The sequence below is a fragment of the Scyliorhinus canicula genome, chromosome 3, assembly GCF_902713615.1.
Source record: "Scyliorhinus canicula chromosome 3, sScyCan1.1, whole genome shotgun sequence".
Taxonomy (NCBI): Eukaryota; Metazoa; Chordata; class Chondrichthyes; order Carcharhiniformes; family Scyliorhinidae; genus Scyliorhinus; species Scyliorhinus canicula.
The window spans coordinates 120,598,006-120,623,495 of record NC_052148.1 but is presented as its reverse complement, the minus strand read 5'-3'; the positions used below and the strand labels follow the sequence as shown (position 1 = coordinate 120,623,495).

The 25,490-nt window shown below is 40.1% G+C and overlaps 1 protein-coding gene across 2 annotated transcripts in view; it reads right to left on the bottom strand.

Moving 5' to 3' along the window:
• LOC119962916 (cysteine-rich hydrophobic domain-containing protein 2) overlaps nt 1–25,490 on the bottom strand; it is a 105,204-nt gene that overhangs the window by 13,811 nt on the left and 65,903 nt on the right. The window contains exons 4-5 of one of the 2 annotated variants that reach the window (XM_038791186.1): nt 5,072–5,128; nt 4,834–4,893 (exon numbers count right to left, since the gene is read on the bottom strand). In XM_038791186.1, the coding sequence (XP_038647114.1) occupies nt 4,834–4,893; nt 5,072–5,128 (117 nt within the window). The remainder of the gene's footprint in view (nt 1–4,833; nt 4,894–5,071; nt 5,129–25,490) is intronic. The other variant, XM_038791187.1, reaches the window with a different exon arrangement.

The window sequence follows — 25,490 nt, the reverse complement described above, 5'->3', positions numbered from 1 at the left end:
CATTAGTGGGGAACATGTTAAAGAATCTATTATAAAAGATTGAATAGCAGAGAGTTTGGAAAACAGTGAGTGGCAGGATTGGACAGAGTCAGCATGGATTTACTAAAGGGAAATCATGCTTGATAAATCGACTAGAATTCTTTGAGGATGTAACTAGTTGACGAGGGGGAGCTAGTGGATTTAGTTTATTTGGACTTTCAGGAGGCTTTTGACAAGATCCCACACAAGTGATTAGCATGTAAAATTAAAGTGCATGAAATTGGGGGGTAGTGTATTGAGATGGATAGGAAATTGGTCGGCAGACAGGAAACAGCAGGATTAAACTGGTCTTTTTCCAAATAGCAGGCAGTGGCTATTGGGGTACCGTAGGGATCAGTGCTAGGACCCCAGCTATTCACAAAATTTATGACTGATTTAGGTGAGGGAACAAAATGTAATATCTCCAAATTTGCAGGTGACACAAAGCTAGGTGGAGGGTGAGCTGTCAGGAGGTTGCAGAGATGCTCCAGTGTGATTTGGGCAGTTGAGCGAGTGGGCAGATTTATGATAGATGTAACATAAAAATGTGGGTTAATCTGAGGATTTCCACTTAAGTAGCAAAAACAGGAATGCAGATTATTAACTGAATGGCTATTGATTGAGAAAGGGAAATGTGCAACGTGACCCAGTGTCCTTGTGCACCAGTCGCTGCAAGCAAGCATGCAGGTGCAGCAGGCAGCAAACGTAAATGATACATTGGCCTTCATAGCGAGAGGTTAGAGTACAGCTGTAGGGCTCTCTTGCTGCAAGTATAAAGGGCCTTGGTGAGACCACACCTGGAATGTTGCATTATATCAAAGATGTCCTTGCTACAGAGGGAGTGCAGCAAAGGTTTACCAGACTGATTCCTCAGATGACGGGACTGATATATGAGCAGAGATTGAGTTTGTTAGGATTATATTCCACTGGAGTTCAGAAGAATGGAGGGGGTGGATCTCGAAATCTATAACATTCTAACAGGACTAGGCAGGGTAGATGCAGGAAGGATATTCCCATTGGTGGGGGAGTCCAGAACCAGAGGTCACAGTCTAAGGATACAGGGTAGGCCATTTTAGGCTGAGATGAGGAGAAATTTCTTCAGCCAGAAAGTGGTGAGCTTGTATAATTCTCCACCATAGAAAGCAGTTGAGACCAAAACATTGTTCGTTTGCAAGGAGGAGTTAAGTCACAGTTCTTGGGGCTAAAGGAATCAAAAGATATGTGGGAACAAGGGAACAGTTACTGAGTTGGATGATCAGCCATGGTCATAATGAATGTCAGAGCATATGCGAAGGGCTGAATGGCCTACTCCTGCTCCTATTTCCTAAATTTCCAGTCTGTTAGACAGCTCTCCCAATTTTGGCACAAGCCCTCAGATGTTAGCAAGAACTTTGCCGGGTCGATAGGGCAGCGTTTGTCATTGGTGTTTCAATGCCTAGGTCGATGCCAGGTGATCCATCCACTTTCATTCCTTGGAGATGTTTGTTTTTGCGGCGTAACTCTACAGAATGGCTTGTTACGGCATTTCAGAGGGACTTTTTGCTGTGGGTCCAGAGTCACATGCAACCACATTTGCTAAGGACGGCAGATATCCCTTCCCTAAAGGTCATTTACAACAATTTGCAATGGTTTTGTGGTCATCATTAGACTTTTTAAATTTGAGATTTTTATTGAATTGAAATTACATCATCTGCTGTCCTGGGATTCAAACCTGGGTCCCCAGAGCATAAATTTGTTTCTTTTTTGGATTACCAATCCAGGGACAGTACCACTACATCACTGCCTTCCCATAACATTGAGGACAAGATTTTAATTGTAAGAAACATTTCAGCTCTTTTCAATACATTGCATTAATTTCATTACACAGAGAAGGTTAAAAGGATATCTGCTGGAGTATTCAAGATTACGAAGATTTTATTTCCTCGTGTAAGTAGGGAAAAATTATTTTCATGGACTGATGATTCAGTAACTATAGGGCATAAATTTCCAGACCACCATAAAATGAAGGGAGAGATTCAGAAGAGATCTTTTAAAAATGCAGAAAGTTGTTAGGAATAGCAGAAGTGCAATCCCTAATAAAAGTGAAGGGAATAAGAGAACTGAATAAATATTTGGAAAGAGAAATGAAAAAAAACATGAAAAGTAGGGAAATAGAACTTTTAAGGGAAAATAGGCAACAGGTTTAGATAAAGGATAAAGGATCTGGATCGGCGCAGGTTGGGAGGGCCGAAGGGCCTGTTCTTGTGCTGTAATTTTCTTTGTTCTTTTCTTTGTATACTGGCAATAACCTAAATGGCTTCCTCCTGTGCCCTGTAAGTTTATGATTTTTCATTCATCCTTTCTAATTTCCAATTCCTACTTGGGTGTTGAACTTCGGACTCCTTTGTGAAATGTTAAAAGCACTAGGTTAATGCAATATTTTGGGCTGGCAGACCCTCAGTCGCATGTTTTTCAGTGGCATCCTGCTGACAGTGGAATTCTACCTTCCCGCCATTTGTCAATAGGATTTCCCATTAAAGTCACCCCATGCCTCCGGGAAACCCCGCAACGGGGGTGCACTGCCAGCAGGAAAAGAGAATCCCAATGGCCGGAGAATTCCAGCTATTGTTGTTTTAGATTAATCAGGCTGTGTACATCCAGAGAAACAGATACATGACATCCAGTGCCACTGGCCATGGCCATTTACGTTTGGTGTTGTGTATCTGCTTGGGTAGAGAAAAACATGAGACAGAACTCCATTTAGTTGGAGGCACTGCTGACCAGGTTTTTTGGGAGGGTAGGTGGGGGCATTGTTGCTGAGTAGTCTCTAGTATAAATGTTTAGAGAGGTCACAACTCTGACTTCAAAATTATTTTTCAATAAAAATAAAAATCGGGCTACAATTTTTCTGAAGTGCAGAATAAAAATTGTGGGTTTTGTTGTTACTTTATGTTCCATTTAGTATAATTAAACATTCCCATTTACTTTCTAAAAATAATTTAAAATTAATTTGTAACATTGGTGCTAGCTTGCCTTCAATTTTTCAAATGTAAAAACAGTTTAGAGCTTTGTATAGGTAGAGTTACTAGTTTACTCTTTAGCTGAAACTATAAACACAACAGTTTGTATCAGCAAAGAATGAATCTTAATTCAAACACTTTCTTGTTTGGAGACTAGGGCCATGACGTTGCTATTTATGAAGAGAAAAACCTTTAACAACTCACTCAGGTCCTCCCTCCTTTGCATTACAAAAAACTCTTCACGTGCCTTTCACATTCTCATAAATCAACATGTTTGATATAGTTGCTGATGTTGCAAATAATCTATAGCAAGCAATTCAGCGAATGGGTGCTGTTCCACACAAAAAAGCATTTTGAAAGGCCTTTGTTATCTTGTAGACTTTGGTTTCAAATAGGGTTTTCAATAAGGTTAACAGAAGAAAGGTGATGAGAAAAGCAGATATTTAAATAAGACATTAAGTAGAAGTTAAGTAACATTGGTGAAATTCCACATGGAAACAAATTTTGAAATGATACGTTTACAGCAAAACAAGGAGTGAAATTACTACTAAAATCTAATGGCTTTCAAAATTTAAAGTTTCCACAGAACAGAGGAGACACTTAATTTTCAAAGGAAAATCCACCAAAATCATTCTGCAACTTTTAAAACAATCCAATTAAAATTAAATTGCTCATTAAAAGTTAGGATGCAACAAAACAATGTATTAAATTGAGAAAAATAGTGAAACAGGGGGCTGACCTTGTAAGTAAATGCAGTGGGCACAAAGCAATTTATATACAAACTCATCACTTTGACTCTACTTTCAATTTTTTAAAATATTAAACAGCACTGCATTGGGACAAGGGATAACACCATTTATGTATTGGTCATCTGTCTGCAATATTCAATGTTAGCAAATTATCCTTAATCTGTTCTCCATTCCTATCACTCCTTCCTCAAGTCTTTCCATGCTAAACCAAGCTCATTATAAGGCATACAAGAGTGATATCAAGTGATGTGCTTCTTCCTTTAGGGTCTTGACGAATGGGGTATAGCAAGGAAAGTCACAAGGCTTACCCGAATGCAAATAATATTTGGTAGCTGGAGGAACTGTGGAAGTCAAATTTTCTTCCAATAATTTGTCACAATGTTAGCTGTTACCCTGTTTTTTGACTCAATGGCAATTTTACAAATGCTCAGAGAGCATTTCAGAAAAAGTGAAATTCCTGATAGGTGCAGTGCTGGACTAAACTACCTAAATAGTTTTCCTTTAGTGTTTTCAAAACAAAAAGGGAAACTGCACTCATTTAATTTTGCATAAGTCATAGATTGGACTCCTGCTTTATATGAGATAGCTACTCAATAATAGTGGTTTTGTCTAATCACTGACCACAACAATGATTTTACTTTATTCTCTTGGGACCCACCACTTCTCCACTAGATTTTTGAAGTGTGTGTGTTTGGAAGAGAGGTTACCATTTTACTTTGCACAGTTAAACTAAAACATGTTTAAACTTTTTTGTGACAAACTTATATAAAGGATTATTCTTTTTTGGATGGGCATATCAGTCACCATAATACATTTCAGCTAATTCATTCGAGCAATTAATTTATTATTTTCAGAGCACAGTGCAAGCCTTGTTTTCAGGCCATTCATAACTTTATAAATCTGCCTTGCACGTGAATATGTGCATCTGTGGACCGTAATAAATTTTTCCACTCAAGCGACTAAGTAGGTTGACACCTTTCTGATTAATAACTGCTGAAAGAATAAGATCAGAAGCAAAATAAATGATCATTTAATAGAGAAAGTAACAAAACAGCCCTTTAACTTACATATTCCATCATGTTATTGGTTTCACATTTCCTTTTGCTCAGTCTCCAGTGCAAGCACAGCTGGAAAAGAAATGGAGAAAAGGAAGAAAAATGACTTCCATTTTATTCCTACATCCAGACAAACCCATTTATCCATCTTTCATATTTTTCTACCAACAAAAGCATCTGTTTCCATACTGTGCAATTCAGTCTCCAATGGTCTGAACCCCATGCTAAAGTTGCTCCCTGCGGCACTCACCTTGTGGTATAACCTATTGTTTTCCCATTCTAATAACTTCTCGATCGATCTTCGTGTCTGGAAGACAAATGAGGTAGAATTTTACTCTTGACTGGCTTCTGAAAAACTTTGCAGTGCAGCTGCTTGTGTGAATGGAAGAAGCAGAGAGGTGTGGGGACAGTGACTGAATACAGGGTGGTCCTATGCCACAGGCTGTGTTCTGCCAAAGCACCTTTAGTGTTAAACAGTAACTAAAAATGGTGCTCATTTCTTGTCTGCTCCCTCTCCCCTGTTCCCAAATCAACAACCTTTTAAAAGGGTTTTAGTTATGACAAAAGAGAAAGTTACTACTATTATAAAGTAATTTTAATATTGCATTGGTTACTAAAAGGCCATCCAAGATAATGCTTGAATGCAACAAATGGTAAGATGCAAACAAGACATTTACTGTCAAAATCTACATTACCAGAATATTAGAGGGTTTGCATAATACATATAATTGCTATAGCATTTCTTAAATCAGGAGCCAAACCAAAGGCTCTGCTCAACATTAAATTAACATTATGCTCTTTTTAAAGGTCACACTGCACTATTTCTGAAGTGCACCAACTCGAGAAATATAACAAAGTTTGAGATTAAAAAAGGATTTTTAAAAAAAATCACAATTTGCATCTATGATTAAGTTTCTTATTTCAGTTATTATACATAAATCATAAAGAATATAAATGATTAAACCGAATACAAAAATTTAGAACTACGTCCTTGAAATTTAACAGAATACGCTGTTTATTAAATGCAAAAATTCTGTTTTCCCCAATAGACGCAGTAAAATAAAATATAAGGTAATGAAATGTTTTTACCATTTGGTTATACCCTTACTTCTCAAAACACAGTGCCTTATTTCATGTTCCTTCATCTGGTTTAATTGAGCAAAGTGAAAAGAATAGTTTACCATGCAACTTCTTCAGAGATGCCCATGACTGGAAGCTAGTCCTTGTTTTGTTTGAATCAAAGCTCAAACATATAACACTGACTATATTGATTCTAATAGAGCAAAGGGACAAAAGAATCCCTACTGATTACCCCTTTCATATCACTAACATATCTATATATCAACAGGAATTGGACTAAGATAGCAGAGAAAAATTGTTCTTTTTAAAAAGGAAGGGGGAAGGGTAAATAAGTGATGAAGCCAGGTGTCAAAATAAGATTCTATAGCTGCAGGTGCAGAAAAGCCATTAAACATTGCCCTGCAGTTCAACTGCACCACTGATGCAGCTGCTGCTCACAAACCCAAGCACATCACTGTTTAAAAGGATGTCAGAAAACAAAGTAAAACCAGGTATGAGATGCACAGTTTTTCTTTCCTGTTCCAACTGACAATTTAAGCTTCCAGTGTTAATTGAGAAATGTAATTTATCCAAGTATATAACCGGGTAACAGATATTCTTGTGGAAATTTGCAAGGAATTATTTTCCCTTAAAGGCTGATTTTAGTTGACCCAGAAGTGCTCAGCGCAGCTTTATTGGTCCACTACCCATTCTTGTTCCTTTAGTAATCAAAGAATCAAACCTGCCGCATCTATGTCAGCAAATTAAATAGTTTTGCCAATTGCATTTTAAAATATCTTTAAAATGTTATCCTTTAAATGTGAAACTACATTTGTGTGATGAAATTGTAACCAACACAAAAATTGTTATTGATGTACAAGACTGTTTTAAAGAATGTTACCAATTCGATTTCACAACTGGAACCTGAAAAACATACAATATACTGATAACTAATATTTCTGTTAAGTGCAGCTGAATATCTTGTAAACAGATAAAATGCTTAATAGCAGAAAGTTTTCTGTAAACAATCCACAATACTTTGTGTATTTACCATAAAATAATACATCTAAGCAAACAACTGAACATAATTAGGTGTGCAAATATCATTTATTTTCAAAAATGAAGTCATTACTCAGAACTATGGAAAATCAAAATCTTTAACAGACTGTTCTAGTTTAACATGAATTTGGAAAAGAAAAATATCAATGAAATAAAATCATGATTACAGCCTAAGTACATACACCGATTACTGTGATTTTTACTCGGTAGGTCAATAGCATTTTAAGAAGTAGAACAGCAGATTAATAAAAAAATTAAAATACCCTCGGGGGGGGGGGGGGGGTTTAACTCCCTACTTAACGGTTACATCAGCCGTCCAGATGTAGACTTTCTCTTTACTAATGTGTTGAACTACTGGTATTTATTACTGGTCAACTGTCAGCTACACAAGCATCATATAGAAGCAGCAGGGTAGAAATTATACTTTTGGTGGAAAAGGCTTGTTAGATATATTTAAAATCGACACTTTACTAATGTTGTCCAATGTCATTTTGTGAACACCATAATAGCATCTATGCATCCTCAGTCTGACCTCCTTTCCATGTAAACATATAGCAGCTTATAGTTACAGTTTTTAATTTTAGTAGGTGCTAGTCAATCCAAAATAAAAAGAAAATAAGTTTGTGGAGTGTAATTAACATTCAGTTCAGTCATTTTGGCCCTTGTCTAGCCCCAAAGCTTTGTTAAGATTTGCTATTCTGAAGGCTTGAGGGAAATCGATTTGATTCTAATGGTACCATGAAAAGAACATGATCTAACTGCTTTCAGCCCTCCGTAAATCTGTACTTGGTCTTTATCACAATGCTACCCCAATTTAAAAAGCACTGAATGTCTCGTCAATGACTTTGTGAAACAGACAAGGAGCGGACATAAAAATTCCAATAGTTGTTTAAGCAGCAAAGTTCATTTGCATCACAGCGAATTTGAAAAGGCCTGACCTCTCAAACCGCCTCTCAGGTCTATGAAGTTGTAGCCTTGACAAGCTTGCATTGACAGAGCTCATTGACTCTGAAAGGCTACTTTATCAATGGAAAAAGACGGACTACGTTCTTCTACTTCAAACTGGCATCTGCCTGCCCACCCGCTGCTGATCCGAAGGTGACACTAATACAAAACTACAGATTTTACTCCCCAATATCCTTTAGCATCGACATTAAGTACAGGATATACTTCATTTCTGTTTTTTTTCAATGCTGACTGGCTGCATTCTACGTTAGTTGTACTTCTTAACAAAAGCAAGTACCAATGGAACTACTGGGTGCAATCACATTATATGCTGGAACAAAAACTCTGAACACAAGCTGGAAAACGGTTCAGCCTCGATACCAGGAGCTGCACAAATTTCAATGTCAGGCTCTAAATAAAGGAAGTTTTACAAATTTCCTAAGGTTTTGTTTCTAACAAACTTACCAACGCACATACTATCAAATTAAAGCTTCAACTAAGATAAAACACTGGAAGATTAATGATCAGATCTGCCAAAAATTTAATCAGACTCTTTACTATCAACAAATCTGAATTTAGTGATGCATTTCTGCACTTTCATATAGTACTTCCAATATTCTTGAAGTGTAATTTTGTGATTTTCTGCTTTCTTTCCCTTATAAAAGCATTGGTTTATTTATTGGAGATCATTTTGAAAACATTGGTAGCCCTCTGATACTTTTCCTAGATTGTTGGCACAGCCTAATCCTATCCCATTAGACCAAAACACCAATTTTAAAAGGGATCATTGGATAGTGAGCAGGTATAGAGGCTGGTTGGTGGCCTTATTATTTGTCTGGCTGAGATCAGATAACTCAGCAAAGAAGATGAACCTGGGACTTTATAAGCAGCAGCTACGCATTGGAAATGTTCAGTGATATCAAGAAAGTTAACTTAACCCCACTTAAATTACTTTGGCAATCTTTGAAGTACATCACTAATCCTAATATGGATGTTTCCCCAAAAGAGAAACAGAATATTAATTGCACAACTATTCTGTTAATTGGAAGCCAGACAGCTCCACGGATCAATACCAGGAGGGTGGGAGAAGAAACTTGGTTCGGGGGAATCAAAATGTGCAATCAGTTTGGGTGGAGGCAAGAAATAGCAACGTGGTGGGAGTGCTTTATAGCTCCCTGACAGTAGCTAGCTACCCTGCAGGACAGAGGGATAACGGGTAAGAAAGGTACAGCAACAGTTGTGGGAGATATTAATCTCCATATAGATTGGACACATCAAATGGGCAAAGATAGAATCCCTACAGTGCAGAAGGTCATTCGGCCCATTGAGTCTGCACCGACCCTCTGAAAGAGCACTCTACCTAGGCCAACTCACCCACCCTATCCCTGCAACCCCGCTCATTGATCATGGCCAATCCATCTGACTTGCACATCGTCTGGATTGTGGTAAGAAACTAGACCAACCGAAGAAAACCCATGCACAGGGAGAACGTGCAAACTCCACAGTCACCCAAAGTCAGAATCAAATCCGGGTCCCTGGCATTGGAGGCAGCATTGCCACTGTGCCATCATGTTGCCCCATAGCCTGGAGGATAAGTTCATAACATGTATTTGGGACAGTTTCTTAGAACAAATAGTTCCAGTACCAACAAGGGAAGAGAGAAGTTTAGACCTGGAAATGTGCAATGAGATAGGATTTATAAATTATTTTGCAGTAAAGGATCCTCTATAATAATAATATTTATTATTGTCACAAGTAGGCTTACATTAACACAGCAAAGAAGTTACTGTGAAAATCCTCCAGTCGCCAAACTCAAGACACCTATTCGGGTACACAGAGGGAGAATTCAGAATCACCAATTCACCTAACAAGCACATCTTTCAGGATTTGAGAGAGGAAACCGGAGCACCTGGAGGAAACACACGGAGACATGGGAGAACGTGCAGACAATGACCCAAGCGGGAATCGAACCTGGGACCCTGGCACCGTGAAGCAACAGTGCTAACCAATGTGCTACCGTGCCACCCAAGTTACGAGTGACCATTATATGCTAGAATTTCACATTCCAGTTGATGGTGCGAAACTGGAGTCAGAAACTGAAGTCTTAAACTTAAATAAAGACAATTACAAGGGTATGAATACAGATTTAGCTACAGTGGACTGGGAAAATAGGTTTAAAGGGAAGGTTGTAGAGAAGCAGTGGCAGAAATGTAAAGAGATATTTCTTACAAAAATATATTCCATTGACTAAATATGAGATGGATAGAGCATCTGTGGCTAACCAAGACCTTGATGGGAGTTATGTGCAGGTTCCCTAGCAATAGTCAGGATGTGGGGCAGAAAATAAATCAGGAGATAGAAAAGGCAATATATGCAATTATATAATGGCAATATTACAACAAACAATAATGGAGGACTTCAATATGCAAGTGGACTGGGAAAATCAGACTGGTAGTGGTCCCCAAGAAAAGGAATTTGTGAAATGTCTAAGAGATGGGTTTTGTTTGAGCAGCTTGTGACAGAGGCCACGAGGGAATAGACAATTCTGGATTTGGTGACGTGTAACGAGGCAGACTTGATTAAGGAACTTAAGGTGGATGAACCTTTAGGGGTAAGTGACCACAATATGATAGAATTTACCTTGCAATTTGAGAGGGAGAAGCTAGAATCAGATGTAACACTATTACAATTGAATAAAGGTAACTACAAAGTCATGAGGGAGGAGCTGGCCAGAGTTGATTGGAAGGGAGCCTACCAGGGAAGACAGGTCGGAGTTTTGTTATTCAGGAAGCACAACAGAAATTCATCCCCAAGGAGGAGGAAACATGCTAAGGCGAGGACAAGGCTGACGAGGGAAGTCAAGGACAGCATGAAAGCGGAAGAAAAAGAATACAAGGTGGCAAGGATTAGTGGGAAGCCAGAGGATTGGGAAGCCTTTAAAAGTGAGCAGAGGACAACTAAAAAAGCAATAAGGGGGGAGAAGATGAAATACAAGTGTCAGCTAGTGAGTAATATAAAAGAAGAGTTTTTTTTCAATGTATAAAAGATAAGAGAGGCACGAATAGACATTGGACGACTGGAAAATGAGGCTGGAGAAGTAGTCATGGGAAATAAAGAAATGGCAGAGGAACCGAATAGTTATTCTGCATCATTCTTCATGGTGGAAGACACCAGTGGGATACCAGAACTTCAGGAGATTCAGGGGACAGAGGTGAGTGCAGTGGCTATCACAAAGGAGAAGGTTCTGGGAAACTTAAAGATCTGAAGGTGGTAAATCACCTGGACCGGATGGACTACGCCCCAGGGTTCTGAAGGATAGTGGAGGAGATTGTTGAGGCATTGGTGATGATCTTTCAGGAATCACTGGAGGCAGGAAGGGTCCCAGAGGACTGGAAAATGACCAATGTAACACTCCTGTTTAAGAAGACAGGGAAGCAGAAGACGGAAAATTATCGGCTGGTTAGCCTGACTGGTCATTGGTAAGAATCCATTATTAAAGATGAGTTTGTGGAGTACTTGAAAGTGCATGATAAAATAGGACTGAGTCAGCACGGCTTCAACAAGGGGAAGTCACATCTGTCAAATCTCTTAGATTTCTTTGAGAAGATTGTTAAATAAGTTAAGAGCCCATGGTGTTAAGGATAAGATACAGGCATGGATAGAGGATTGGCTGATTGGCAGAAGGCAGTGGGTGAGGAATAAGGGCTCTTTTTCAGGATGGCAGCCAGCGACTAGTGATGTGCCTCGGGTGTCAGTGCTGCGGCCACAACCTTTCACAATACACATTAACGATCTGGAAGAAGGAACTGAGGACACTGTTGCTAAGTTTGCAGATGATACAAAGACATGCAGAGGGACAGGTAATATTGAGGAGGAACAGGGGGCTGCAGAGGACTTGGACAGGCTACGAGAGTGGGCAAAGTGGCAGATGGAATAAAATGTGGCAAAACGTGAGGTAATGCACTTGGAAAAATGGCGGCATGGACTATTTTCTAAATGGGAAAAGGCTTAAGAAATCAGAAGCACAAAGGGACATAGGAGTCCTAGTTCACGATTCTCTTAAGGTTAACGTGCAAGTTCAGACAGCAGTTCGGAAGGCAAATGCAATGTTAGCATTCATGTCGAGAGAGCTAAAATACAAGAACAGGGATGTACTTCTGAGGCTGTAAGGCTCTGGTCAGACCCAATTTGGAGTATTGTGAGCAGTTTTGGGCCCCGTATCTAAGGAATGATGGAGGGTCCAGAGGCGGTTCACAAGAATGATCCCTGGAATGAAGAGCTCGTCATACAAGAAGTGGTGGAGGACTCAGTCTGTACTCATTGGAGTTTAGAAAGATATGGGGGGGGGATCTTATTGAAACTCACTGGATACTGACAGGCTTAGATGGAGTGGACGTGGAGAGGATTTTTCCACTAGTAGGAAAAACTAGAACCAGAGGACACCATCTCAGACTGAACGGATAATCCTTTAATACTGAGATGAGATGGAATTCCTTCAGCCAGAGGATGGTGAATCTGTGGAACGCTTTGCTGCGGAAGGCTGTGGAGGCCAAATTACAGTGTCTATAAGACAGAGATAGATAGGTTCTTAATTAATAAGAGGATCAGGGGTTATGGGGAGATGGCAGGAGAATGGGGGATGAGAAAAATAGCAGCCATGATTGAATGGCAGAGCAGACTCGATGAGCCGAATGGCCTAAAATGTCATAGGATGGTATGAAAAGAAAAGATGTACAATGCTGCAATGAATAGTGGTTAGGCCAGAAGATTGGGAAAAGTTTAGAATCCAACAAAGGATGATTGAAAACAATAAAGGAGGGAAAATTGGAGTACGAGAGAAAACTAGCAAGAAATATAAAAATATAATGTAAAACCTACGAATCGTTCAAAAGGAAAAGGACAGCTAAAATCAGTGTTGGTCCCTTAGAATGAAAGACTGGAGAATTAATAGTGAGAACAAGCATTTGGCATCTGTCTTCAGAGTAGAAAACAAAAAAAGCATCTCCAGACTACTAGAAAAGAGGGGCAAGGGGATAGAGGAACTTAAAAGCATTCATCACTGGAGAAAAAGTACTAAGAAGAATAATGGGGCTGAAGGCTGACAAGTCCCTGGACCTGATGGTCTGCACCCTGTGGTCTTAAAAGAAATGGCTGCAGGGATAGGAGAAATATTGGTTGTAACATTCCCAAATTCCCTAGACTCTGGGAAAGTCACAACAGATTGGAAAGTCACAAATGCGTAAACATTGTTCAAGAAAGGAAGACCGAAAGCAGGGGACTATCGCCCAATGAGTCGAATATTTGTCATTGGAAAAAAAAATGCTAGAATCCATTATTAGGAAGGCAGTAGCAGCAGTTTAGAAAATCATAACACAATCAGGCAGAGTCAATATGGTTTTGCAAAAGAGAAATCATGTTTGACAAGTTTATCAGAGTTCTTTTGAGGATTTAACAAGCAGCATTCCGCTCGTTTTAAAGGGGAACCTGTAGAAATGCCAACAGGCATTTGATAAGATACCACATCAAAGGTTGCTGCACAGAGTAAGATCTCAGGATGTTGGGGTGATACATTAGCATGGGTAGAGGACTGGGGACTAACAGGGAACAGAGAGTCGGGATAAATGGATCATTTTCAGGTTGGGAAACTAACCAGGAGTACCACAGCAATCAGTGCTGTGGCCTCAACTGTTCATCAACTACCTTTTTAAAAAATAAATAAATTTAGAGTACCCAATTAATGTTTTCCAATTAAGGGTCAATTTAGCGTGGCCAATCCACCTAACCTGCACATCTTTGGGTCGTGGGGGAGAAACCCACACAAACACTGGGTGCAAACGCCACACGGACAGTGACCCAGAGCTGGGATCGAACCTGGGACCTCGGCGCAGTGGGGCAGCAGGGCTAACCCACTGCGCCACCGTACTGCCTATCAACTACATTAATGACTGGATAAAGGGGAATAGTGGCATTGTGGTATTGCCACTGGACTAGTAAATCCAGGGTAATGCTTTGGAGACCTGGGTTCAAATCCCACCATGGCACACAGTGGAATTTGAATTTGATTTTTTTTTTTAAAATCTGGAACTACAAGTCTAACGGCCATGAAATGATTGTCATAGAAATCCATCTGGTTGGCTAACGTTTTTTAGGGAAGGAAACCTGCCATCCTTACCTGGTCTGGCCAACATGTGACTCCAAACCCACAGCAATGTGGTTGACTTTAAAATGCCCTCGAAGTAGCCTAAGCAAGCCACTCAGTTCAAGGGCAATGAGGGATGGGCAATAAATGCTGGCCCAGGAACGATGTCCTCAGCCTGTTACAACATTTTAAAAAGATGGAGATGAGAAGGAATTTCTAAGAGGGTGATTGGTCTTTTTAATTTGCTGCCACCGAGAGCAGGGGAGGCTGTGCCACTGAACATATTCAAGACCGAGTTAGGGAGATTTTTGGCGGACAAGGGAATCAAGGGTCAGGGGGTTGGTAGGAGATTGGTGTTATGGCTACAATCAGATCAGATTAGTGAATAGGTTAGCAGGCTCCTATTTCTTATGATCTCATGATCTTAGGAAATTTAATGCAAAAGTGTGTTGAGCGATATATTTGTGTGGAACTAATGAGGAAAAAGGAAATATAAAATCATGGATACAATTCTAAAATGAGTACAGGAGCAGAGATCCCTGTAATCCCACTGAACCTGCACATCTTTGTACACTAAGGGGTAATTTAGCATAGCCAATCCTGCACATCTTTGGACTGTGGGAGGACACCGGAGTACTCAGAGGAAACCTACGCAGACATGGGGAGAATGTGCAAACTACACAGAGACAAGCCACCCAAGGCTTGCATTGAACCCAGGTCGTTGGGCTGTGAGACAGCAGTGCTAACCACTGTGCCACCCCACAATATTTACACAGCAAATGTTTAGAGCTGGAATGCAGTCTCCGAGATTGTAGTAGAGGCAGCTTCAACTGTAGCTTTCAAAAGGAATTGGATAAGAGATAGGTTAGTTGTGATACTTGGGGGGAGGGGGGGGGGGGGGGACACCTGATGTAGGTGTATAAATTATAAGGGGCATGGATAAGGTGGCTGGGAAGAAACTTTTCCCCTTAGCGGCAGGATCAATAAATAGGGGCATTGATTTAAGGAAAGGTTTGAAAGGGATGTGAGGAAACGTTTTTTCACCTTGAGAGTGGATGGAATCTGGAGTTCACTGCCTGAAAGGGTGGTAGAGGTGGGAACCCTCACAACATTTATGAAGCATTTAGATGAGCACTTGAAATGCCACAGCATACAAGGCTACAGGCCAAGTGCTGGAAAATGGGATAATAGATAGGTTTGTGATGGTCAGCATGGACATGATGGGCAGAAGGGCCTCTTTCCGTGTTGTTAAAACTCAATGACTCCAAGAGAAAGAATTTGCAGGGTCACTGTAAAAGGGTAAGCGAGTAGAACTAGCTGAGCTGCTCTTGCACAAATCCAGCACAGACATGACAGGCCAAATTGTCTCCTCTTATGTTATAACCATTCCATGTTTATGATTCTATATTTTTAAAAGAAAATCACATGGCGAGATGGTTATCACAGTACATTGTCCCCATTTCAGTCCGGATGACATCAACAGGAAGAAAGTCTGCTCACATTGCCGGTTGAGAGGGTCATATTGGAATAAGTTTGGAACTACATATTTGAACAATTAGTCATTACTCAGTCATCTCACTCTGTGACCATAAAGACGGCAGCAGTAGGAAAAAAAATTGACAACATTTTTTTACTACTCCGACATTGTAGATAACTTTACTTGACCAAATGTGACCTGGATGCATTCTACCTGAAATTTGCATGGGTAATTTTGTAACTTTGCACGTTGGTGAGGGGCCAGTGTTTGACCGTGCATATTCAGCACATACTGTGCAAAATTTAATGGCATTTTAACCGGTTTGGAAAGTCATCCAAAACAATCACTCAAATTCAAATATTCGAGTGGTTGTGACTCCTTGCTGAGATTCCAAAGTTGGAAAATGGTTAGGTGCCCCAAAAAGGAAAAGAATATTCAGTTTCGTAACACAGATATCAGCACCCTCAAAAAATGCTTCTTTCCCTTCTATATTTTTGATTGATTTCACAATTAAATCTGTATTGTAACAGGGCCACCAGCTAACTTTAGAACTCTATTAAATTTATTAACCGCATATTCATTTGTAGGCTTCATGAAGTCACTAGACAACTTTGGTTATACAATGCACGGGGAAGGAAGGAATACATAAACATTTTTGAAATGGCGGTGTCTGCACGAGAATATACCCAGGTCTATGCGATGGCAGCTATTTTCACAGTTTGTATTACATTTAAACATTTTACATTTCATACTTTTCAAATGATTTAGTTATGAACTAAAAGGCAATTAATTAAATCTTAGAGAAAATACAATAGTTTAAGATAGTGTAACAATTAGTGGTAATGATTTAATTTTAATTTGAGCTCAAAAAAGAAACTCTTATTGATGCGGAACAACAATGTCCAATTCTCAGTTTGGTCAAATGAACTGTTTAGTTTTCAGTCTTTACAAACTTTGAAAGATTTGGAGTGTGCACCTGAAAGCACTAAAAACAAAGCAGATAATGTGGTTAAGCTGCTCTGCGTGTCCACTGAGAAATTCAGTGAACTAAAAGGCATCTCAGTCTCCAATAATGCATCTTCTTTACAACTTGACAGGTGACAAAAAGCACTTGCACGTGCAGCCTAATTAATCACTATACTTGACATCTCAGTGATTTACAGTGAGAAGCAGGTGAAGAGCACAAAACAAAATAGGAAACACTTGATTTTTCAAGTCAATGGAGGGAAATGTCAGTAAATCACAGTCAAAATAAGTGGCGTGCCGAATTTAAAAAGAAAATGTCCAGACTCTAAAATGACAAAGCTGAGAGTTTAGTTATACAACAGATAATTAAATCGCACTATTCCACAAAATAGTGAAACACTGAAAACCACATTTAATACTACTATGGTTTAGACAGCCTGAATGACATTGTTTTGTAAAGTATCTTATTATGTTATTTTGTAAATTGCTTAATGTGGGTGGCCTCAAATATAATTGTCACATTTTCCATTTTTCTCTCTAAAGAATAAACAAAAATAAGAAACCCCCAATATTTGCTCTATCGGTCACAGGATACGCAACAGTGGTGCCCAAACTATGAATTAAAAATAAAAACATACAAGCTTCCGTTAAAATTAAAAAAAAAAATTTAGAGTACCCAATTCATTTTTTCCAATTAAGGGGCAATTTAGCGTGGCCAATCCACCTATCCTGTACGACTTTGGGTTGGGAGGGCGAAACCCACGCAAACATGAGAAATGTACAAACTCCACATGGACAGTGACCCAGAGACGGGATCGAACCTGGGACCTTGGCGCCGTGAGGCAGCAGTGCTAACCCACTGCACCACCGTGCTACCCGTAGCTTCTGTTAAAAAGCCTATATTCTACTTAGTTGCATATGTAATTCCATTGCAATAATATTTCTCACTGTTCACGATTATAACCTCAAAATTTATTAGTTTAAATTTATTTAGAGTTTGATGAGAATGTCTAATTTGCATATACATGTATAATGCTGCTACACATTATTAGTACTAACATAATTATGTTCCCTACACAGCACAATATATTTTGTAAAATCTGGCAAAGAAAGTTTTTAGAATAAATGTTCATGTTTATGTTAGTTTTTAAAAATTTTTTACAGGATGTGTCAGAGCCAGCATTTTCTGCCCATTCCTAATTACCTTTCAGGTGGTGGTGGTGAACTGCCTTCTAGAATCGCTGCAATCCATGTCGTATAGCTATGCTCACATTAATGTTCGGATACATTTTTATCCAACGATATAGTTTGGGGGTGGGGGGGGGGGGGGGGGGGGGGGGGGGGGGCGTTTGCTACGTCTTGGACCTCTCGAGGATTATAGGAGCTGCACTCATCCAGGTAAGTGGAGGGTACTCCATTACACTCCTGACTTGTGCTTTACAGATGGTGGATAGGCTTAGGGGAGTCAGGAGGCGGGTTACTCACCTCAGAGTTTCTAGTCTCCGACCCGCTCTTGTAGCCAAATATGACTGGTCCAGTTCAGTTTCTGTTCAATGGTAAACCCCCCCACTCCCACCCCCAGGATATTAATAGTGGGGCTTTCAGCGATGATAATGCCATTGAATGTCATAGGGATATGATCATATACTCTCTTGTTGATGCTTATTGCCTGGCACGTAAACGACAAGTGGCATTCATGCCACACATCAGCCCAAGCTGGAATGTTGTCCATATCTTGCTGCACCTGGACACTTCTCACTATCTGAGCAATTGCAGAACATTGTGCAATCATCAGCAAAAGCAGACATCTTTATCTTCACAGTATACCCATCTAAGCAATGTGAAAGTTATTAAAACAAATCAGTGAGTGAATGCTAAGAATTTTTTTTGGAAATGTTTATGATTGTGTTTTCATATTTTATATCCAAATTATAAATTATACATTTCAGAAAAAAAATATGCAAAAGCCAAAACGTATATTTACAAGCGAGCATCTTCATAACAACTGTGGCCATGACCCCATCTTTAATCTGCATACATATTTTCATTCCCCAATATGGCTGACACACGTATTTAAGGCATTTATATAAAATTTGGTTTGGGCCTTAGCTTCCCTCCTGCTCATGCCTTGTGATACTTTGCCTATACTTCCTCAGGAAACTAAGGAAATTCAGCATTATCCCGTACCAACTTTTACAGATGCACCATAGAAAGCATCCTATCTGGTTGCATCACAGCCTGGTATGGCAATTGCTCGGCCCAGGACCGCAAGAAACTTCAGAGAGTCGTGAATACTGCCCAGTCCATCACACGAACCTGCCGCCCATCCATTGACTCCATCTACACCTCCCGCTGCCTGGGGAAAGCGGGCAGCATAATCAAAGACGCCTCCCACCTGGCTTACTCACTCTTCCAACTTCTTCTTTGATCGGGCAGGATATACAGAAGTCTAAGAACGTGCACAAACAGACTCAAAAACAGCTTCTTCCCCGCTGTTACCAGACTCCGAAATAACCCTCTTATGGACTGACCTCATTAACACTACACCCTTTATGCTTCATCCGATGCCGGTGCTTATGTAGTGACATTGTATATCTTTTGTTGCCCTATTATGTATTTTCTTTTCTTCCCGTGTACTTAATGATCTGTTGAGCTGCTCGCAGAAAAATACTTTTCACTGTACCTCGGTACACGTGACAATAAACAAATCCAATCCAATCCAAAAGCAGCAATGGCTGGTCACCTGCTGAACTAAGGAATGGTATATGGTGAGGAAAACATGAAGAAAACCAATCTCCTTCCTCAAAAAAAGGTTATATTTGCCAGTTGCTTTGTCATCTAAAATTATTAATTATTCATGTCATGCGTTAAGAAACAATTTCAAAAAGTAACAGACTGGCATTATTTCAGGCAAAATAAGCATGTTGTATATTTTACAAAATAAAAAAGTGGAATGGTATTATGCCATGATTGTGCAGCACTGTCCATATCGTAAATTAACATATTGGTAATACTCTCAAGGTGAAACAGAAAAAACAAGACATTGAAACAGCCCCCGAGGTTCATGTTAAGTCAAATTGTTGAGTTATGAGTGGAAGATGCTATGTGCCTGGGAGAAGTGTCAGCAATGATTGCCATTTTTGTAGAAGTTTGCCATGAACAAAAGCAACAACCATCTTTTCTACCTTCCCTCACAAGATGATACACAGTGAATGGTTTGGATTGGTATCAGTACTGCCGTAAAGCTCATCAATGAATGTAAAATCCACCAAAGCATGTGAAGGCTCTCCTGAAGACCCATATGTTTTTTCTATTTCAAATTTCCAACATTCACAATATTTTGCTTTCATGAAGGTTCCCCTACTGTTTCTGTTTATTACATTTTATAACTTCAGCATAACTAGTTTATGTTCATGATAAAACAAAAATAATTTTTAAATAATTTAACTACTTTCTGTCCAGTATGAAGCCGTGATAATTTTCAAATCTAGCTGTGCATTAAGAAACAGTAAGAAGTCTTACCATGCCAGGTTAAAGGCCAACAGGTTTGTTTCAAATCACTAGCTTTCGGAGCACAGCTCCTTCATCAGGTCAGTATGTTATGAATGTTAGGAAGGAGCAGTTCTCCGAAAGCTCGTGATTCAAAACAAACCTGTTGGACTTTAACTGGTGTTGTAAGACTTCTTACTGTGCCTACCCCAGTCCAATGCCGGCATCTTCACATTAAGAAACAGCTAATAGCATTTTCTGTTTTGAGAATAATAAAAACATGCAATTTTGGAGCTGAAAGAAATAGATTGAGAATAGATGAAAAAGCAATAAATAAAAAGTTGGGTACGTAACAGCACAATACAAGTCTAAATTCTAAGGTTTCACTGGGCGTTAATTAAATCATATTTGCGATATCGTGCTCAATTATGCTGCCACCACAAAAATCACTAGGGTGTCGAGCAACAAGAATATATCAAATGTAATTGGAATGTTATTCCTGTTTAAGTGGGGAAAACCATGTTATTAAAAAACAAATGTGTTTTTTTTTAAAAAGAGGTTTCCCAAGCTAAGGATGGAGGGATCCTATTGGGAATCCTGACAACCCACCCCAGTCAGTGAAACCAGCCTCATCCCTAGCAGTTATAAGGATTAGCTTAAAGTTCTTTCAGTGTTTTCAAACTGCAAGGAGGGTTTTAAAAGCGTTCAAAGAAACTGGAGCTGCTTCCCTCTCGCATGTTTTTTCAAAATGTTGAATAGTCAAACGGGTTGGAAACTCGAAAGGCCAGTGGTGAGAAGCAGCAGCAAGGAACCAAATCAAGCAGGAGACCAATTTTGCCAGTTCTGAGGCAGATATCACTTGTAACAATAGCACCACATATCAAATACATAATTGGGAGGTCATGGAGGCAACTGTGCACCAGTGTACCAGTGTTATCCACCTTGGAGACAAGTTCATAGGATTCAATCAGAAGGATTATAGGACTAATTTTGCTGGAAAAGCCCAGATAGACATGTGTGCTGGAAACTTGCAAAGACTGTACATTACACATGGGACTTGGATATACTGATCTAATCTCAGCAGCATTATATATATTGGTTAAATAGGTATCAACAATTGGGAGAGTCATGAAGAGCTGTAGTAATGAAACTGCTTCTAGTTATCAAAGTTTTTAGTGGCATTGAAACAAAGTAATTCGCAATGGTTCAGCTTAATGGCTTAGTGCATGTTATACAATGAATGTAAAGGCTACTAACTGACATATTTCAATTGTCATGCGAATATAATTAAAACATTTTCAGCCACTGCTTATTGCACAACATTGGGGCTGTTCTTATCTTCTATATGACAGAATATGAATTGAATCAGGTGAGTAAATAATCCAATGTCATTTTCATGCTGGCTAGCTTGTTTATAAATTCATTTACAGACGAATAAAATTGGCCATTAATTAAGTTACTCCATCCTGACAAAAATGTTATTTTACTTAAAAGGCACATTCAGAACTTGGAAAACAGGTACAGGCTGGTGAATCGAATTCCCGCGTCAAGGGCATTGTTATCTGGTTGAAAGACTGATCACACACATTTGACACAATCATGATAAAAACAAGAAATGTTCCCGTTATCGGCATTCAGGGTTTTACTAAAGTTATAATCATGAGTCAGTTTGCACTCAAAGAACCAGCATACAAGAAAAACAAATATTTCTATAGCGCCTTTAACATATTAAAACATCCTGAGGCACTTCACATGAGCATTATAAAACAAAATACGAAAGAGCCATATAAGGAGCAATTGGTCAACTGACCAAAAACGTGGTCATGGTGGTTTTATGGAGTGTCTTAAAGGAGAAAGCAAATTAGAGGGAAAGAGAGGTGTAGGGAAGATATTCCAGAGCTTAAGAATTGAAGGTACGGCCACCAATGGTGGAACAATTAAAACTGGGATGCTCAAAAGGCTAGAATTTGACAAGTGCAGATATCTTGGGAGGGTTGGGGGAGATTAGAGACAGGGAGCGGTGAAGCCATTCCTGGATTTGAAAGCAAAGATAAGAATCTTAGACTCTGACACTGCTTAACTGGTGCCAATGTAGGTCACTGACCACAGGTAATTGGTGAGAGATAAGACAGGGGCAGCCAAGTTTTAGACAATCTCAAGTTTAGAGTGGATAATGTGGGAAATCTGCCGAGAATGTTCAGGAACCATCATGCCTAGAGGGGAACAAAACCAAGAATGAAGGTTTTAGCAGCAGTTGAGCAAGGGGCAATGTCAGGTGGTGTTCCCGAAGTGGAAATGGCAGTACTAACGGTGCCACAAACAGCTCATTGGGTCAAATATTTGCAAAAAATTTGGTTTATTCCCCAAAATAAGCAAAATACTGCGGATACTGGAATCTGAAACAAAAACAGGGGCCTTTGGAAAACTTGGCATGTCTGCCAGCATCTATCAGGAGAGGATCAGTTAATGTTTCGATTAGTCAGAACTGAACAGTTCCTAGTTCTAAAATAAGTTGTGTATGCAAGTTTTGCATCCTCAAACTCCCATCCAAACACCAAATCAGTAAAAAAAAATCATAAATTACTCAAGTTGAACTGGAGTTACGTGGCAAATTGTTTTCTGAAAAAGGAATGAGAAGTTATTTGAGCCCTGATGGCTTTGCATTGCAGATTCTTTTGGGAACCTACATAGCTCAGGAAGACAGTATGGTGTTATGTTAAAGGATTTCTGGAAGAATTAGGTCTCTTTGTTTCTTCCCCCCCCCCCTCTGAGAAATTAAATTCCTCATTCCTCATCACCGTCTTTAATGTGGAGATGCCGGCGTTGGACTGGGGTGAGCACAGTAAGAAGTCTTACAACACCAGGTTAAAGTCCAACAGGTTTGTTTCAAACACGAGCTTTCGGAGCACTGCTCCGTCCTCAGGTGAATGGAGAGCAATGAAGCGACAGTGCTCCGAAAGCTCGTGTTTGAAACAAACCTGTTGAACTTTAACCTGGTGTTGTAAGACTTCTTACTGTGCTCACCGTCTTTAATGGGAGACCCCTTATGTTTAAACAATGCCCCTAGTTCTAGATTGCCCCTAGTTCAAGATTCCCTCACGATACGGCAGCATGGTGCAGTGGTTAGCACTGCTGCCTCGCGGTGCTGAGGACCCATCATTCAGGAGTCAGTGAGATCTTTCTCTGAACTGTTTCCAATGCCTGTCTGTCCCTTCTTAAGTAGAGACCAAAACTGCACATCATACTCTAGGTGTGGTCTCAATGTTGCCCTGCACAATCGAAGCAAGACTTCACTACTTTTATACTCCATCCTCCTTGCAAAAAAGAATATCATTCTATCTGCTTCCAAATTACTTGCTGTACCTGCATGCTATCTTTATGATTCATGTACAAGGACACCCAGGTTCCTCTGTACTGCAGGACGCTCCAGTGTCTCATCATTTAAATAATATTCTACCTTTCTATTCCTCTTGCCAAAGTGGACATCTACACATTTTCCCACATTATACTCGGTCAAGTGTTTGCCAACTCACTTAACCCATTTATGTCCTTTATTTTAAACGCTCTTCGTATCCTCCTAACATACTTGCCGAACATACTTGCCGTCCCATCTTTGCATTAACAGCAAATTTGGGTACAATACAGCCCCAGCACAGATGCATGTGGCAATCCACTAGATAAGTTTGCCAACCTGAAAATGATTCATTTATACTGCCTCTGTCATTACACAATCATCTATCCATGCTAATATATCACCACCAATACCATTGACCTGTCATAACCTTTAATGTGGCTTTTAATCAAATGCTTTTTGGAAATACTTGGAAGCTCCCCTGCACCTGCGACCCTTGTACTTCTAAAGGTCTTATAATGGAGGAAAAAAGTCACTGATGAAGCAGCTGAAGATTATTCAGCCTAGAACATTGCCCTCAGGAGCTCCTGCAGCACAACAATCAATGCAGTGATATGCCAGAGCTGCTTTAAATTGCAGGTAATAAAATTGTTCAGTTAGTTTCATTATGATGTTAGAACTGGTTACAAATGACTTAACACATTTCATAAACAAAGCAGTCTGCAAAATTTACGAAAAAAGATCGAATTGAACTTTTGGAGTTATGCCAGTTTTCACATGGTCCTTACCAAACGCTTCATTTCCTGCTCTCACCTTGGCATGTTACTGAAACGGAGGTTGAGATTCAAATGTCATAATATACAGGCTATTTTAAACTACTGAAACCTTGCTGGGCGCCTTGCCAAAAAAGCTTCACGGCAGCTCACACCCATATGATCAAGTCCAAAGATCAGTCTGGGAACAAAACAAGTTAATTTTAACTCAGAGGTGAGCTTTAACCCCCAAAAGAAGGTAGGGATGTGAGGGAACCTAAACCTCCAAATATCCCATCGGAAACATTGCACAACCCACCAACAAAACCCATGTGTCAAGGCTGGGCCAGAAATTTGCAAAAGATTTCTCCCAAATCGCCACACTCGCTGAGTCAAGTACGTCAACTAAACATTTGGAAAAAAAACTATCTTTAAAAATAATTTTTACACTTACAATTTATCATAAATTTTGAATACTGGTTCATCTTATACATTGGGCGTGATCTTCTGGCCTCGTTACGCTCTCGCTCAAGTGAAACAACGCCTGTGAATAGGAGGCGCCAAAAACGAGAACCGCGCCAGGCGCCAAACATTTTGCGATATAACTGGCCGCTCCCGTAAGTGAAATTGGGATCTCACCGTAGCGAGGCAAGAAACCAATTATCACCACTTCTGCCCAATGTCCATACAATTAACAGGAGCCACCCCATATCCAACGGCCTTCTGTCATTCAGTGGCCTCTCCAGCAAGTAGTCACGCTGGCACCGATTAGTCCTCCTTTTTAAAATGTGAACCTAGCGGAAGGGCTTCTGCGGGGAGCCGAGGAGGTAAGTAACTATCTTAGCTCACAGGCAAAGAGCCCGGGGGAGCTGGAATTGCCACCCCAGTGCGTGACAAGTGGATGGGGGATTCTCGGCTGGAAATATGGGGGACCTGAAGCAAGGGTGGGCTGCCATAGGAGGCACTGGGTAGCAATGGGGGGGGGGGGGGGGGGGTTTAACCGCTTGCAGCACCATCATGCCAACCCCGGATCATTTACCCATTCCAGGGGCAACCCTTGTTCCTGCATGTCTGCCCCACCAACCACTCATAACCTCCACCGACTGCAGAGGTCTCTGGTTGTGTGGCTGAAGGCTGCTGGGCGGCACAGTAGCAAGTGGTTAGCACTGTTCTTCACAGCGCCAGGGTCCCAGGTTCGATTCCCAGCTTGGGTCACAGTCTGTGCGGAGTCTACACGCTCTCAGTGTCTGTATGGGTTTCCTTCTGGTGCTCTGGTTTCCTTCCACAAGTCGCGAAAGACGTGCTGTTAAGTAATTTGGACATTCGGAATTCTCCTGGTGTACCCAAACAGGCGTTGGAGTGTGGCAACGGGGGTTTTCACAGTAACTTCATTGCAGTGTTAATGTAAGCCTACTTGTGACAATAAATAAT